Source organism: Aptenodytes patagonicus, chromosome 3 (genome assembly GCF_965638725.1).
Source record: "Aptenodytes patagonicus chromosome 3, bAptPat1.pri.cur, whole genome shotgun sequence".
NCBI classification, from domain to species: domain Eukaryota; kingdom Metazoa; phylum Chordata; class Aves; order Sphenisciformes; family Spheniscidae; genus Aptenodytes; species Aptenodytes patagonicus.
This window is the reverse complement of record NC_134951.1, coordinates 62086349-62101945: the sequence shown is the minus strand read 5'-3', so window position 1 is coordinate 62101945 and position 15597 is coordinate 62086349. Positions and strand designations below refer to the sequence as shown.

Here is a 15597-nt window from a genome sequence, read left to right as displayed (position 1 = left end):
CACATCATACCCCTTCGCTCATGTGAAATACCTATTTTTTAGCACTGGCACCTTAGTAGATTCCTTGCCTCTCTTGCCACTGCTCCCCTTTTCCTCACTTCCTAGACTACAGCCGAAACCCAGATCATCCCCCAGTGCTTTTATCACGTTAGCTGCACGTATATCCCTCTTTTCATCTTCCAAGTGGCACCTGATCCCTTCTTCCTTCCCACTGGGAGCCATATTAGGCCAGCAACAAACAGTTCTTTATCTCTCTGGCATGCAATGAAACGAGGGCACCCCTCTCCTCATCTCAGCATCCTTGCTGCATTTCACACCTTGGACCACGCAGGGAAAGTCAGATTCAACTCTAGAAAGCACTATACATTTAAAGAAAAAAAAAAAAAACAACAAAACAAAACATGTTTTCATGCTATGAACTGCAGCTTACCTTTCCCGAGGAACAGCAAACCAGTACTCTGGTTGCTTTATCTTTTTACTGTACTGTTGAGACATGGTGGTGCCCTGAGACGCAAAGGACTTTCTCATGGGCTTGCCTACTTTAATGCACAGAAACATTGGAGGAGTCTTGCTCTTCTCCTCTTTTGAAGGAAGCATATCTGAATGAGAGACGAAAGAAATGAGCTTCTTACAGGAAAGTCCAAATACTGCAGCTGATAAAACATTGTCATAAATATTAATAATCTCACGCAAAGGAATACTTAGAGGCACTGTACACAGAATTAAACCTGACACGTCATTCAATAGCAAAACTGGTTTAATAAATCCTTGTTCATCCTAAACTGTGGCCATTTATTCACATTTTGTCACAGCCTGTATCACCCTCAGCTGTAGAGCTACGTGCAGAACAGCCCTGGAAAACCAATCAGTGAGATGATCAGGATGCAAACTGCAACATGAAGCAGGCAAGTAAAGGGGACAGTGTTTGACTGGGTCCAGGAAACCCATCCAGTTGAAGGGTAACCCTGCACACACGCGCGCGTGCACCCACCCCCAATCAGTTCCTCAACTCTGACCGTCAGACAGCCATACAAACACCTTTTGTCTGCACAAGACAGGGTCAAGCATAAGAGCAGTTTAAGTTCGTTACGTTGCTAGCGTGACAAAAAAATTGCTTATTAAACTATAGCCTCAATCACACTGAAGTTGCCTCATTCATTTTAGGAGTATACATACAGCTTTTTTTTTTTCCTCTCCCAATGAGAACGATCACCAAATACAACTAGTGAGATATAAACCCTTCCAAAAGAAAGGAAAAATCATTTTAAGAACAACTGCTTTTAAAATAAAGACTTCCACTCTTAGCATCCCTGATGTGAATCAAGGGTATGTCTACTGGTTCACTGAACTACCAAGAAAGGAGCATCAGCGCTCCAGGATGGACTAGTGATTAGAGGCACTGGGCTGTAGTAGAAATAGTAATAAGTGTACACGCTATCTAAACTGAGATTTCATTTTGTTATATGCTTTCCAGTAACAGCCTGAATTTTATTTATAATAACCCAATGACCAATCAGGACAAAATGATCTGTCAGTAAGACTCTACATATATTCCTATCTATCACTTCTTTAACCGTTTCCATAGCATGAAAGACACTAGACAGATGTAAATAGTGTCAAGAATAGTTTGGCATCCCTCTTTACAGCAATGCAGTACTACTTTGGATACTATCAGAAATACACTGACAGACTTCACTGAAGCAACAGAAATTACCAATACAGACTGACAATTCCTAGCCATGAAGTGTCCCTGTCAATACAACTGGATGACACTTCACTGTCCTTCTTAAAGCCAGTAAACAGACGTGAAGATTATGTAAACAGTGATCACTGAATATGGAAAGAGCACACAAGCTACTTATCAAACTAGAAGCTTAGGGAATTTGAAGGTATTTTTTTCTTCTAAATAGCAGATAATATAAAAATGTAATATACAAGAGTAAAAAAAAAAAAAAAAAAAAAAGAGAGAGAGACCAGGTATTATAGAAAAGAGAAAATTTAGAGCAGAAGGCTATCAATTCAAAGGTTACCGTTATAATGCTGTCCAAGTCTCAGAGGAAACAAGGATAACCAGAGACCTACCTTCAATTGGCACTTGAATTTTCTGCAGCAGCCACAGTCTGATTTCTGATTGATTGTCTAACTGTGTTTCTTGACAGGTCTTGTCTATAGCTGGTACTAATGAAGAGTCCACAGACTCTTTCAGATCCTTTTCCTCTGCTGCTGCTGAGCTGATTTCTAATGAAGTTGCTTTCCTTTCAACACAGCAGGAATCAAGCTCCATACTTTTAATTGTATGGACTTCATTAGCGTGGGACTTTGAACAGCTAAGTGTAAGGTCTATGCCAATTGCTTTATTGTTTTCACCCTTCTGGATTTCAGCCTTGTGTAAGTCTTCAGATGACTGAGACCCATTCCCATCTTTATTGAGGTAAAATTCAATAAGTTTATCTTTCTCTAGCTCTTTCTTAGTGTCCAATGCAGTCTCCACCTTACCTGTCGGGGAACTGACACATTTGTTTACTTCTGGGATAACATCTTGCTTTTCACACAGCTCTAAGTCTAAGTCAGCTTTAGGTTCAACACTGTCCTTTTTTTCCAAGGAATCAACTGTCAAGTGCTCCTGGACTTCTGTAGTGGGTTTTGTTACCTGCTGCTTAGTTCTCCCCAACTCCCTGGGGTCAACCAGCAAGCCTTCCGTTACTGAGATTTTCCTGTCCAACCCTCTATCCGTATGAGATGACGTTTTTTCCAGCTCAATGAAGTCATCCTCGCCTTCTCCCAAAAGGGATTTTTCTTTGGTTTTGACATCTGAAGCATTTTTTTCCCCAGAAGGCTCCTTGGCACATGGATCCACAGCAAACTTTTCCAAACGTTTGGTGGCAGTGATGTTGCTGGGAAACTCCAGTGACTTTGACTTGATTGAGCTTGTACTCTCAGATGACTGAAGAACTTCAAAATCAGCAGCCTTTTCCTTATCTGGAGGCTTTATCTGTTTGGCACCCAGAGCAATGGACGGATCCCCATTCTGCTGCCTCTTTTCCTTGCTAAGGGATTTGAATTTGCTGAAAGGATTGATATCTTTCTCAGAGGATAGGTCTTCCCATTCTCCTGGCCTGTACAGAGGACAAAGATCCTTTGGTATGTCACTGTCAGGGAAAATGATGGATGTACATTGGATGTTAAAAGCAAAATGGAAACAGAAAAAAAAAACGGAAAAGAAAAAATAAATAATATACCAACTTAACTTAAGCTCTGAAACTCAACGAAAAATTACTTTCTCCAAAATAAACATACGTCAGTGGAAATAAGTGATTTTAAACAAAATGGAGGAAAATGCAGAAAGGATAATACCGAAATAAAATGAGTAAACCACTTGGCAGAATATGCCACATGGGTGAAGAAATGGTACACATGTAATAACAATGTGCAAGTCATCAGAAGTTCAGTAACCAAAAAACCACAGGATATGTATTTAGCTGCTGGAATTTCATTCATACCATATTAATATTATTTCCCACACCTGAGAATGAGTCAACCTCTACAACCATCCATGCTTCCCTAGTCAGTACAAATGTATTTTTGAGAAGAAAGCAAATCGAAGATAAGCCATACCCTGTTTGAACATGTTTACTGCAAAACAGTGACAGGCAACAGAGTTGGGTTTCTTTTGGTTTATTTTTCTCCATTACTCAAATGTACTGTTTGAATGCAGACTTCCCCAAAGATTTCTTTTTAAAGCAGATTTTTCTTTCTTTTAAATCATAAAACATTTCAAGATGGAAAATTCTTAAAAACTTAACAGCATACAACTTGAGCTCTTCATTATTGCTAAAAAGTCTGAGGTGAATGAGAAAACAAGATTCTCATCACTTAAAAGTAACTGAAAAGTTACTAGACACACTAGTAATGAGCACAACACAAGTATCTGGAAAGTTTTTCTTGAAATGAGAAAATGGAGGGAAGCAGATGAATTTCACTGATCCAACAGGTGTTGCCTGTAAGGACAAAACCTTGCTTAGAACAAATACATAAGCAGTGCCTAGACTACGCATAAATGAAAGTAGCCCATCCCAGAACGTCTATTATGTATTATAAATGCGAACTATCAATGCATTTCTGGTTCTGAAGTGGAAGTATTCCACAGACTAGTATTTCAGTAAGTACTGAAGACGGCAGTTAAGTTGTGTTATCTTCAGAAGTTTTAAATACTCCTCTCAGAACAGTCCTGGTAACACAACAAATGGTCCAAATCTAACCCTCTTCACTTCCACCGAAATAACCCCAGAGATGGGTCAGTGCAAGAGCCCAACCATGGCATGCCACTGATGTGGCATAGTTACTGGATTTTACTGGTCTCCTTCGCACTTTGGTTCTCATATTCATGACCCATATCTCTCTACTGCTACTGAAGTGTTCTAAAAAGAAAGAGGAAGAACAATACAAGTGAATCATTCCTTTTGCTGGCACCTTCCTTCCCTGATTTGTTTTATTCTGCTGCATTAAAACTCTTCCCCTCCACAACCCCCCCCCTCCTTTTCCATGACCCTTACTGAAAATCTGTAAACATAAGTTCAGGGAAGAACACTCCTTACGATGGCAATGCGTCTTTAATCTTCATGTGAGAGATGTCATTGTAGAGAGCTATTGAGACAACCTCCTCCATGGGGCAGATGAGCCCATATTCTTCACAGCCATTCTCAATTACCAGAGGATCAGACTTATGTGGGTCAAACATGATATTGTTTGGAGTTACTATCATGACTCCTCCGACTACACCCTAAAATAGGAGAAGGAAGAGTTAGCACATCACACTTGATACACTTATCATTTGGTATTGGATTTTAGGCTACTATCCTAAAAAGAAAAACCTCTCTCCTGCCTCTTTATACCCCGTCATGCAACGTTTGCTAACAAAACATTTTGGTTTCCAATTGCATCAAGTCAGACATTGTAAGGAGAGTAAAGAAAAAGATTGCTTAGTGACACCCAAGTTCCTGGCCGATAAGGAAAAACTTCTGAACTATTCAACTTTCAGTGCTGGTTGCTACAAGCTAAAACTGCAGACTGTTAATCTATCTCAGACAAAATAGGTTAGTGGATTTAAAAAAAAAAAAAAAAAAGTACCATTTTATTCTAGATGCAGACACCTTCATACGATACATGAATTTCTATGCAGCCAGCACACCTGAAGGCAGTCTTACTCATGGAAATGTCAAGGTTGCTATGCTAAGCTACATTACAGTTCCCCTTGATCTGCTCTCCCAGAGGTACATGCAAAAAACTTCTATATATAGGGACCTGACATGAAACAGTTTCTCCCTGATCTAGAAGCAGCTTCTACCACTGATCCAAGCATATTTTGCACAGCTGTAGAAGACGCATTTAATTCTTGAAAACATGCTCTAGCCATGGATTCGATAAGAGGATGCAGCCATTATTCAGCATTCAACCTATGACAACTGACCATTTTTCAAGGTTTAAAAAGGAGATCTCCAATGTCTTGCTCCTGCACCCTCTCTTCCAGATGAGCTACAAAATTCACCAGACCAACTCAGAAGGTGTGCGTAAATCATGACATCTGACAAATAGGAGCCACAGATCAACAGGAATGACCTACACTGTAGGTACTATTAATTATCCACGGTCATCTGCAAGGCAAGCCAAGGAAGGCTAATGAATAGGCAGGTAAAGGACCACAAGCTTGGTTTGTTTTTTTTTTTAAATCAGGGAGACACCAAGCTGATGGCTTGGCACTGGCAAGTGAGTATATATGTGCCTGCTCCTTTGTAAAGCGAAGTCTGTATGTATTTCCCATTTGCTTCTCCTGTATGACTCACGCACACATGCCTGGTTTGTGTTTGGATGAAAGAATCAAAATCAAGTGCAGAGGCTTCTCCCACTGGTACGTAACTCTATTTAGCCAGAAGAGCAATACATCAGTAGGCTGTACTTCCTACCCAGCCACTGCAGGAAGCAAGGCAACAAGGGATTTTAGCTACACTGGCAAAGAAGCCGTCCCACTTTTGATCTTTCTGACTGCAAATTACTTTTTCAGCCCTGCAGCCATAAAACTGGCAATCTGTATCCTCTGCACCTAGCAAGCATCACATAACAAAGCGACAGCATTGCCCTAATTTACGTGCGAGACATCAAGTAGCCCTCTATTACTTTCTACAAAATAGCAGACTGAAAAATTGCAGAGTGGTTAAATACAGTCTACATCCACTCGATGCGAAAAGAAGCCAAAAACTGTAGGTGTAAACACATCCATCTTACAAAAGTCAGGACTAAGGGAAAAATATGTTTAAACTCTAATGGTTAGCATCTCCAGTGTTATAAATTCCAGAGAACTTGAAAGCCCAAACATGCAGGCATCTAACTGAAACCAGAATCAACAAGAATAGATATATCAAAGTAGACAGTTCAAGAAGACAGTGTCTTACAACCTTGAGAAGAAAAGAGGGTTAAAATACTGCCCAAGCTTTGTGCCTTTGCTTCTAAAACAGCTGCTGTAAAACTTAGGGTTGCAGTCCCAGTGGGAACACGTATGTTACAAGAATGCTTGCAAGAAAAAGAAAGAAAAGGTTGTATCATGCAATATTTATCTTTTTATTAGGGTTTCCATGACATTCATTAGCAAGTGCAGAAGCAACATGGACATATTTGGAAACACTGCTCTGGAAACAGTTAAAAATCTAGCTTAAAGTCATAAATGAAATAGATAGGCATGTGCTTGTTTTATAAAGCTGTTGCACAATTGGATGGAACTGGACAACTAATCTTGACATGTCATAACTCTAAAGTGCAGTTTTCTCTGTGTATCTAGCAATACACTCAAACAGATAATTCTGGTAAGTCATGGTAAGGGAATGAAGATGGGTAGAAGAGCTACTCTTTCATGAAGCAGTTATCATAACAGATTAAACAATTGAGAGAACAAAATGATACAGCATATTACCACGGTACCAATAAACACAGCAGTGACAGATAAAGCCATCATAACATTTACATTCATTACAACATGGAGCACATTTGACTCCCCGAGTATTCATCTCTCAATTATCCAAACATTTTGCTTTTAAAGAATCTCAAACAATGCCCAAAAGTCAGGTTCCACCTACCTTACCATCTGTGAAGTAACGACAATTCATTTTTAAAAATTTGACAACCACAGGCTCATCCTCTTCTGAAGTAGAGGACAGGACTCTCTCAACTGGTTTGAAGGCCTTTCTTGCCAAATCAGCATCCTTAAAAAAGAAAAAGTTCAGTGCAGAGCAACAGGACCAGAATCATACACTTTTAAATTTTGGGCAACTAAAAGGCCAGGTTCAACCAACTATTTTCCTTTTGCTTAAAGAAGAAAAGCGGTGGTCATGTATGTATGTACACTTCCTGCAGTATCCTGTATGGAAGAAAAACCTCGTAACATTACAAAAACCCTCCATACAAATAACAGGCAAGAAATTAAAAAACGCCAAGGCAAGTCAGCTCACTGAATTTCAAAGAGGTACTCTCATTAAGAAAGGGCCAGTCCTGCCACCTCATCTACACTGAAGACCTCTGCACACAGTGCACTGGTGTGACTCCCCATGCAGGTGGCACAGAGGCGTAAGTCTAAGGTTAAACACAGTTATCCACTTCAGGCTTCTCTCCACTTTCCTTTTCGTTAGTTACGGATTTGAAATGTCTAATTGCTTTAACATCAGCAGGTGGACAGCTAAACTCCCTAAGACTACTATCCAAAATCATCATGGCCAATCACCCTTCTAAGGAAAATGAAAGATCAGCTATGCCAAGGCCTTTCACAAAGATTAAATCCAGCAGTCTTGTCTACATAAGACAAGTCTATATATGGGTACCACCATAATACGCTTAACTAGAAAGAAACTGGCTGCTCAGACTAAACTAACAGCCTCCGTGCTCAAGGATCCCAATGCAGGATCAAGGCTCCGGAATGCAGAGCAGCACAGAAATCTCCAGGGTGAAACACTAAATAATTCTTCATATTTAACTTTCTATTCTTTAAAAACTATACACCATTTTCCATTGCTTTGATAGACTCTGGGCCCAACTGAACTTGTACTGGGTTTCTACACTCAGACAGAATTCCCTTAATTTGGAATATTTTAAAGAGATGGTAAATTTTGTAGTACAGCAAATTAAAATTAGCGTTAGTCAATACACTACACACAAGGTCTGAACCGTAACCTCAAAAACCTGCTATTTACACAGCCTTGAATCTCAGCTTCAGAATCAGAAATTATTTTCTGAGTTTAAGACCAGTGAACCAATGTTTGACTTACAGGGAGTTTATCATATTCGGCATCTGATGATGAAGGAGAAACGGGAGCACCAGGACTGAAAGAAGACAGCCTCGCAGCGCTTGTTTCTGGCACAAAGAGAATCTAAATACAAACACATATGTCAGAACAGTAAGACACAAGCTTCAAAAAGTTATTCACTGTAACTACTACGTTCTACTAGAAAGACAGCCCAATATTGATTGCTCGTGACTGCAATGCACTCCTTAACAACTACTTATTCTAGACTCCTTCACGGGTGGTGATGGCAGGACACATGCAGGTCTAATTAATTACAGGATCTAGCTCTACGTTTTGTTTTGCAGCACAAGCAAGAAAATAGAACATTTTCCACAGAATGAGAAACTCCTTATTTTCCCCCAAAGTTACAATCCCAGGTTGTCTTGCAACTATTGCAACTACAAAACAAGTAACTGTAAAACGACTATTAATAGTCATTAACCTGTAACAGCAAACTCTGGTCCAAAGAGAAGGCCATTGCTGAAGATGGGGGATTTTTAGTGCTAGAAGTTTATAACAATTCGCTATAGGTTGTCTGTTTCCAAAAACATACTTGCATCTCCGAATTTAAGAAAAAATTCTTTATACGAACCAGCATTTTAGCATCATGTACTACACCTAAAAGAAAAAAACCCTTACACTAATACAAGTGCATATAAAAATATAATGCTTTGTTCGAATTTTCACATTCCCTCACAGTAAACATCCCAGATTTTTAGTACAGCAATACTAAAATTGCAGTACAGCTTTGGACCTCCACCCCAAATAAAAACACAGAGTCATTTGTTGCAAGTGTCAGAGCAAAGAGAGATACTTTTAAAGTTAAAAAAAAAGTTCACAGTTTAGTTTTAAACTAAAAATGTTCAGAAAAATAAAACCATTTTGCTTATCTCAGCTTTTGCCTGCTGGGTATTCTTAGGCAAGTCATGCCATCTCTTTGTGCCTCAGTTTCCCCATCTGCAAATCAGGACACTTCAATCTCTTCATGTCCATGAAGCAGAAGTAGAGATCTGCTCTTCATGAACCAGGTGTTAGCCTTCACATTTGCATTTCCATTACCTGACTCTCCCAAAAACAGTCTATCTCCATTTGTTTCTCATTTTACAGGAGACTGACTCATCCCCAACATAATGGCAAAGAGCCATTTCAATTACTGTATCTAACTCTCTAATTCTTTAATGTATTATATGTAGCATTCACCTAGGCTTTCCAAGAATTCGACTCTCTTGCAACAGCTACATTACCCTCTCGAGCTTCAGAGTCATTTTTAAGCTTTAGTGACAGCAAATAAATAATAGGAGTCAGATATGGCAATTACAAAGCCCCCCCCGCACCTCAACTCCAGGTAATGACCTAGCGAGTTCCCCTTTGAGGGATTTAAATTACTGTCCATTATCCTTGCATCCAAGTACCTAAAAGATATGTGAAAGTAGTAAAAAGCTTTTAAATACATAGCAAATAATCAGGTTTCAGGTATTAAAAAAAAAAACATAAAAGATTTACCTGGCCTGGCACAATCGTCTGCGTGAAAAGTTTATTGAGCTCCACAAGCTTGTTTGGGGTGATGTTAAACTTTAATGCTATGCTGTTTATGGTGTCCTGATTTCCAGCCTGAAGAAAGAGTTGAAGCTTAAGATACCATAGTGAACATTCAGCACACCAGCTGAACTAAAACCGTCTAACAGACTGTTTGCAGGGAACAGATGTGATGGTCTCAACACACCCTGTTTAATAGCTTATGTGATAAGCCAGTATCAATAAAAAGAAAAAAATATTCTCTCATACTATACAGTAGATAAAATGGAGAGGTGTTAGAGATGTCCCTCTCCTTTTCTCATAAAACTTTAAAGCAGCACCACCTTATTTAGAACTGGTCTGGCAAGTGGGGAAAGGACACACACTGAAAAGTTCATTAGACCTTCAGCAGTCGCAGCACGTCAGGCATTTGTGCTGTTCCCAGCTGGGACACTCGCTTTCCACAGTCGCTCTGTGTGATGGAGGGTGGGGTTCAGGGACCTGGCTGGCTCACACACAGAGACCTCCTGGGCAGAGTTAGTCCTCTGAGCCGCCGCAGCAGCACACTGCCACCCTGCTCCAGCTTAAAGAGGTCTCAAATCATCTCAGGACCAAGCACAGGCCAACTATTTGATGACCTAAGTAACACTGTGGAATGGAAGTATTTTTCAGAGTAACAAAACTGATTACTCTACTAAAGAGCCATGGTGCCGAAGTAAAAACAGGACTGACAGCTGTGAGAAGAGGCAGAGGACCTGGGTTGAACAGTGAGTGGTTCAGGACGTGAGCCTAGCTCTTCCCACACAATGATACTTGCAGCAATCCCTGTTGAGACAGGTACAAACTGCAGCCAGCATTCACTTAGCGCTTTCAGTTTTGTGCCACTGGCTCCCTCTCGACCTCAACAACTCCACTGTCAAAAAGCAGACATGAACAAAGCACACACCAATACTTACAGTATATTCTATGGTACCAAGGGGTTTCTGAGAAACCATTTTTTTCTCTTTCTTTTCATTGGTTTTGTTTTGGTTGTCATCTAAAGAGAAAAAAAAATTATTCAAGTAATTGACTTTCAAGGTGTTTGCCTATCAACACGTTTTGAAAGATCTACAGGATGTGCAAATTGCAGCTGTGAACAGGAACAAGAGGGCACATCAAAAACATCTGTTAGGCCTTAAAATTGCATTGCAAGGCAAGCAAAACTTCATCAAGTACAGCAGGTTTAGTAATCATTCAGGAACTCTGCAAGAGTAATGTATGCATGATACCATATCAATACAGAACTGCTCCCATGTTTTTCTCTGCGATTCTTACACAATTCAGCTGCTGGATACAAGTAGTTTGTGTGATGAGCTGCTATCAAGGCTGAGGCAGAAACCAGCAGATGAACGTACGCACTGATACTGAATCAGTACAACTATAACAAATACTGGTTAATCACCACTTCACCACTAGTACATCATATTTAAATACTATTTTAAACTCTGAAGGTAAAAGTATGCCGAGTCCTGCAAAACACGCAGGCATACAGTATACAGTCAAGTATCAGAAAGCATAAAGCTTGTTCAGAAGACATTTTCCATCAGCTACAGCATGCAAAACTCATCGCACCTGCAGAAACCCTTGCAAGACTCAAAAGGCACATGTGAGCTCTCGGGAGCATGAGCAGGGTAGCTATTTCCAATTCTTACCACAGCAGAGGGTAGGCAAAGCCGAGGATCAGGGAAGACGCCTGCTGCCCAGCCAACCCCAGCTCCCTGAAAGCGACACCGGACCCAAGGGCTCACCCTCAGCACCCCGAACCCAGACCCGCATACCTGGGGGGGACGAGGGTGGCACGCAGCCCCAGCTCCAGGAGCGGGGCCGGAGCGCAGAGAGGCCGTGCATGGCTGCCCTGCTCGTCCAGCCTGCTTGCCCCCGGCCCCTCGGAAAGGTCCTGCTGCTTCCGGCAGGGTGCTGAAGCCCGGCCGAGACAGGAAGAGGCGAGAAGGCAAGGCAGGGCTGGGCCCGGCAAAGCCAGAAGCCAGGACCAGGAGCGGGGAGACGCTGCCCTCCTGGGGGGACCGTTCCCGCAGTCCAAGCCGACAGCTCCAGGAGGAGGTCAGGGAGGAAAGGACAGGGAATGGCAGTGCAGGGCTTCTGGCTCGCATTCAGGCTTTGCTGCAACCTTTGCTATTTCCAGAGAGCAAGAGGCAGATAGTAAAAGGAAGGGCAAGGACTCGCCTGCCCCACTGTAATGTACACAAGAAGAAAGGAGGGGCTCAGAAGCATGCTGCACCTGACCCTTCTGCCAGCCCATTTCCACAGCGAGGTTAATGCTGGGGGCTGCCTCAGTGTCTTCCAGAGGCTACACAGTCAGAGACCGTCTCCTTCAGTCAACAGAGACTCACAAGAGCCCAGCCTGGTGCACGCAGCTGAACATACAACCAGGCATTACTGCAGAGGTACCCCGCCCACTACCGGCCAGGGATGCAGTCATGAGAAGTGCCACGGTTAGCGATGTAACAGATAGCAAAGACGTTTTTCCCACAATGTAACAGAGGCAGAAAGCATGCAGGGACTAAACACACACAATTTAAGTACATGTGGATAGTATACATGGCATGAAGGGCAGAGGTAGGAAGAGGAAGATCAGGATGACGCTGGCTTTTCCCTGACAGCATTTTGGAACAGAGCATCACTCAATGATCTCAAGACTTTTCATCTCTCAGGCTGGAGACCCATAGCAAAACTTTTAAAATTAGCATTCTTGCTGCCTTTTTCTGACCATTTGTATTTCCACCATTGTCACACCATCTTCCTCTGATCAAAGTCAAAGCAGTCTATGGTGAAGGATGAAAAAAGAGGTAATGACAGCATTAGCAGAGCATGGTATTAAACCATCAGAAACACAATGCTAATATGACAGACAAAGAAGTGGCAAATAGTGGATGTTTCCTTAATCCATTATTTATGTACAACTGCCGATATGGACATAATCCTGCCTGAAGAAACTCCCCCAACTAACAATGAGCGAGTTCACACTATTTTGTGCTACTCGGGAGATACCATTTCAATTACTCCAGGATAACTAGAACTTTGTATCACACCCATGCAGGCAAACTACCAAAGCTGCCTGCAACCTATCACTGGAGAGAGAGAAGAAAGGTCTATAAGTAGACTTCATCTTCTAGTAAATCATTTGGTCTAGCTGGAAAAAAGTAGACAAGTTTTCAGATATATTAACTCTAGCTTAGCTCTGAAACAGCACACAAAGTAGGAAACAGTTAAGAACAATTACTTCATACTAACTAGACATGCATCAGTAAGACCTTGGGGTGGGCGGGAAATAAAAATAAAGTAGCCCAGGAGAGATGTCAAGAGAGAGAGGGAGAGATTTTGTACCTGCTGAACATGAAAAAGTTTAAGTCTGTGTGTGGATGGGAGGAATAACAATATGCAATAAAAGCAGTTTCTCTGCAGAGCTTATGATGTTTGGTATTAGCTAAACATTTTTGTTCTAAAGTTTTACCTTTGGAAGGTGGGATGGTGACTGAGAGCTGACCATGACAGCAACCGCTATGCCACCATGGCACAAAACACTCTAGCAACACAGATAACTTTCTCCTCTACAGCTTCCTACCTGGGAGGGGATGTTCCTCTCTCTCACACCTCTCTCCCCCCCTGTAAAACACACTGTATTTTTCAGGTCCTCCTAATTGCATTGGCTGCCTAAGTTTGGAGATAAAAAAATACTATCCAGTGAGAAGTTATGACCTGAAATACTGTGCTGCAAGGAGACGTATAATACGCTCTAGTTCTTGGCTGACAGGATTGTGGGTCTGTTTGTTTAATAGGGTCTCCACACAACCATGGTGCAATACAGAAGAGTGAGCTAGATACTCACACATAGTTGAAAACCCAAAACTGTCAGACAAGTAAAAGAGAAAGTTCCAAAGACAAGCTGAGTTTAGAATAAACATAATACAGTCCTTCTTTTGCCAATAAAGGTTAATAAATCTTAAATAAGCCCAATGATTAGATGGCTTGCTTTTCTTTCACATCTACATGCAAGAATATATGTTGTATAGTCTGTTTAGCTACAGCCCAGAAGCAGCAGTCACAGTCTGCGAACCTACCTGTCTTCTGAAAACATCCAAACAAGAAGTGTTAGATTTTGGTTTCTCCTCCCCGCCCCCCCCCCCCCCCCCCCCCTTTTTTTTTTTTTTAAATCCCAACAATGGGTTCTGGACACCGTCCTTACACTGAGCATAACTACTTGGCAGGCTTTGGCAGTTACAAATAACACCATATCACTTTGAACAGTGGGAAGTCTTAACTAGTCTATATTTTTAATTGTGCATATAAAGCTTTAAAATCGTAAATTAAAAAATTCAGACCTTCAGAGGAAAAAAAATTCCAATGAATCCATTAAATCTGACAGGTACTGCTAACCCCACTTACACGTACACGTAGCAAGGCCAAGATCACAAATTACACTCCGCATGAATGGTTACGGTGGAAGGAGTGGAAAGCCTGGCAAAGCAAGCAAAACACCACAATATACTATTTCTCCAGTTCCCTTATCCTCTCTCATTTCTCCTTCAGGAAGCCAAATGTTTTCTGACGTGATCTGAGGGCAGCTAGCACTATTAGTAGTCCCAAAAGCACCCAGAGCACACGCAGGCACGATGGAGTCCTTGGTAACCACGTTTCTTTCAGACAGAACTAGATGGAAGAGCTGCACCTCTCTACAGGCTTTAAAATAAAAGCCACTGGCTACTTTTTGAACTTGGACATTTGCTTAGTGGTGAAGTGACTCGCAATTCTGCCTCCCAAGTTTTCCTGCACTGCACGTACACTGAAGATGGGATCGTACAACCATCAGAACTGACTAGGTGTTAAGGCAAATTTGCATTAACACTGCATTTTTAGGAAAAGGGCGGAGTGGGTGGACTGAACCTCTCTGTGATTTCAGGAAACATGTAAAATAAGAATTATGTGAAAATAGTAAAATTAATGAGCAATGAGAACAGGCACGAAAATACAGGCCTATTGAAAACACATAGGTCTAGAGTGGAAATTTTTCTGCCCTTATTGATATATTTATACCTAACTCAGTTTCCTAGCAGACACTTTGTATTTCATTTTGCAATGCTATGGGAAACCTTACAAAAAGAGTTACCTAGGAATAATTTGGAAAGCAACTATTGAAGGAGTATGACAAAGAGGTCAATCAGTTTATCATCCAAAAGACCTTGACACATGATAGGAGAATTACACTTCTGCAACTATGTAAATAGCTGTATAAGTAGATCAAATAGGTCAAGAAGCATCAACAGAATCCCGGGCTGCTCACACTGACATATGACGTGCCACTGCAAGACAATACCATCAACACCAACGTTACAGACTAACCTGCTGCCGGCTGAAATCAGTGCGAGGTTTTGCAGTGCTGGCAGTGACAGCTGAACCTGCCCAACAGTTCCCAAGCCATCAGTTAGGCTGACATCTGGTAACGTTAGCAGGAATGCTGAAGTAAACAAGGGGCCAAAGGACTGACCATTTCCCACACCAGGTAAACAAACTCAGTAGCCTGAGAGAATAGAGGCAATGGCATACTTTGACCAAAAGTCCATTTTACTCATTAATCTCCGCCTTACCAAACACTTGGGCAGCATGTAAATAGAGAAATCTTTCCCCTGACTAGCCCCCTTGGCTTCTAGAAATCATGGATTTCCCAGGGTAGAGGAGCAGCATCCACTAAACTGCCCACTCC

General features: G+C 41.4%; 1 protein-coding gene across 6 annotated transcripts in view; it reads right to left on the bottom strand.

Annotated features, from left to right (window-relative positions):
- NCOA7 (nuclear receptor coactivator 7) overlaps positions 1-15597 on the bottom strand; it is a 105452-nt gene that overhangs the window by 26268 nt on the left and 63587 nt on the right. For 4 of the 6 annotated variants that reach the window (XM_076333533.1, XM_076333534.1, XM_076333536.1 and 1 more), the window contains 7 exons: positions 10796-10875; positions 9828-9935; positions 8307-8408; positions 7125-7250; positions 4596-4780; positions 2083-3149; positions 431-599 (listed from right to left, as the gene is read on the bottom strand). In XM_076333533.1, coding sequence (XP_076189648.1) covers positions 431-599; positions 2083-3149; positions 4596-4780; positions 7125-7250; positions 8307-8408; positions 9828-9935; positions 10796-10875 — 1837 coding nt within the window. The remainder of the gene's footprint in view (positions 1-430; positions 600-2082; positions 3150-4595; positions 4781-7124; positions 7251-8306; positions 8409-9827; positions 9936-10795; positions 10876-15597) is intronic. The other 2 variants (XM_076333537.1, XM_076333538.1) reach the window with 2 other exon arrangements.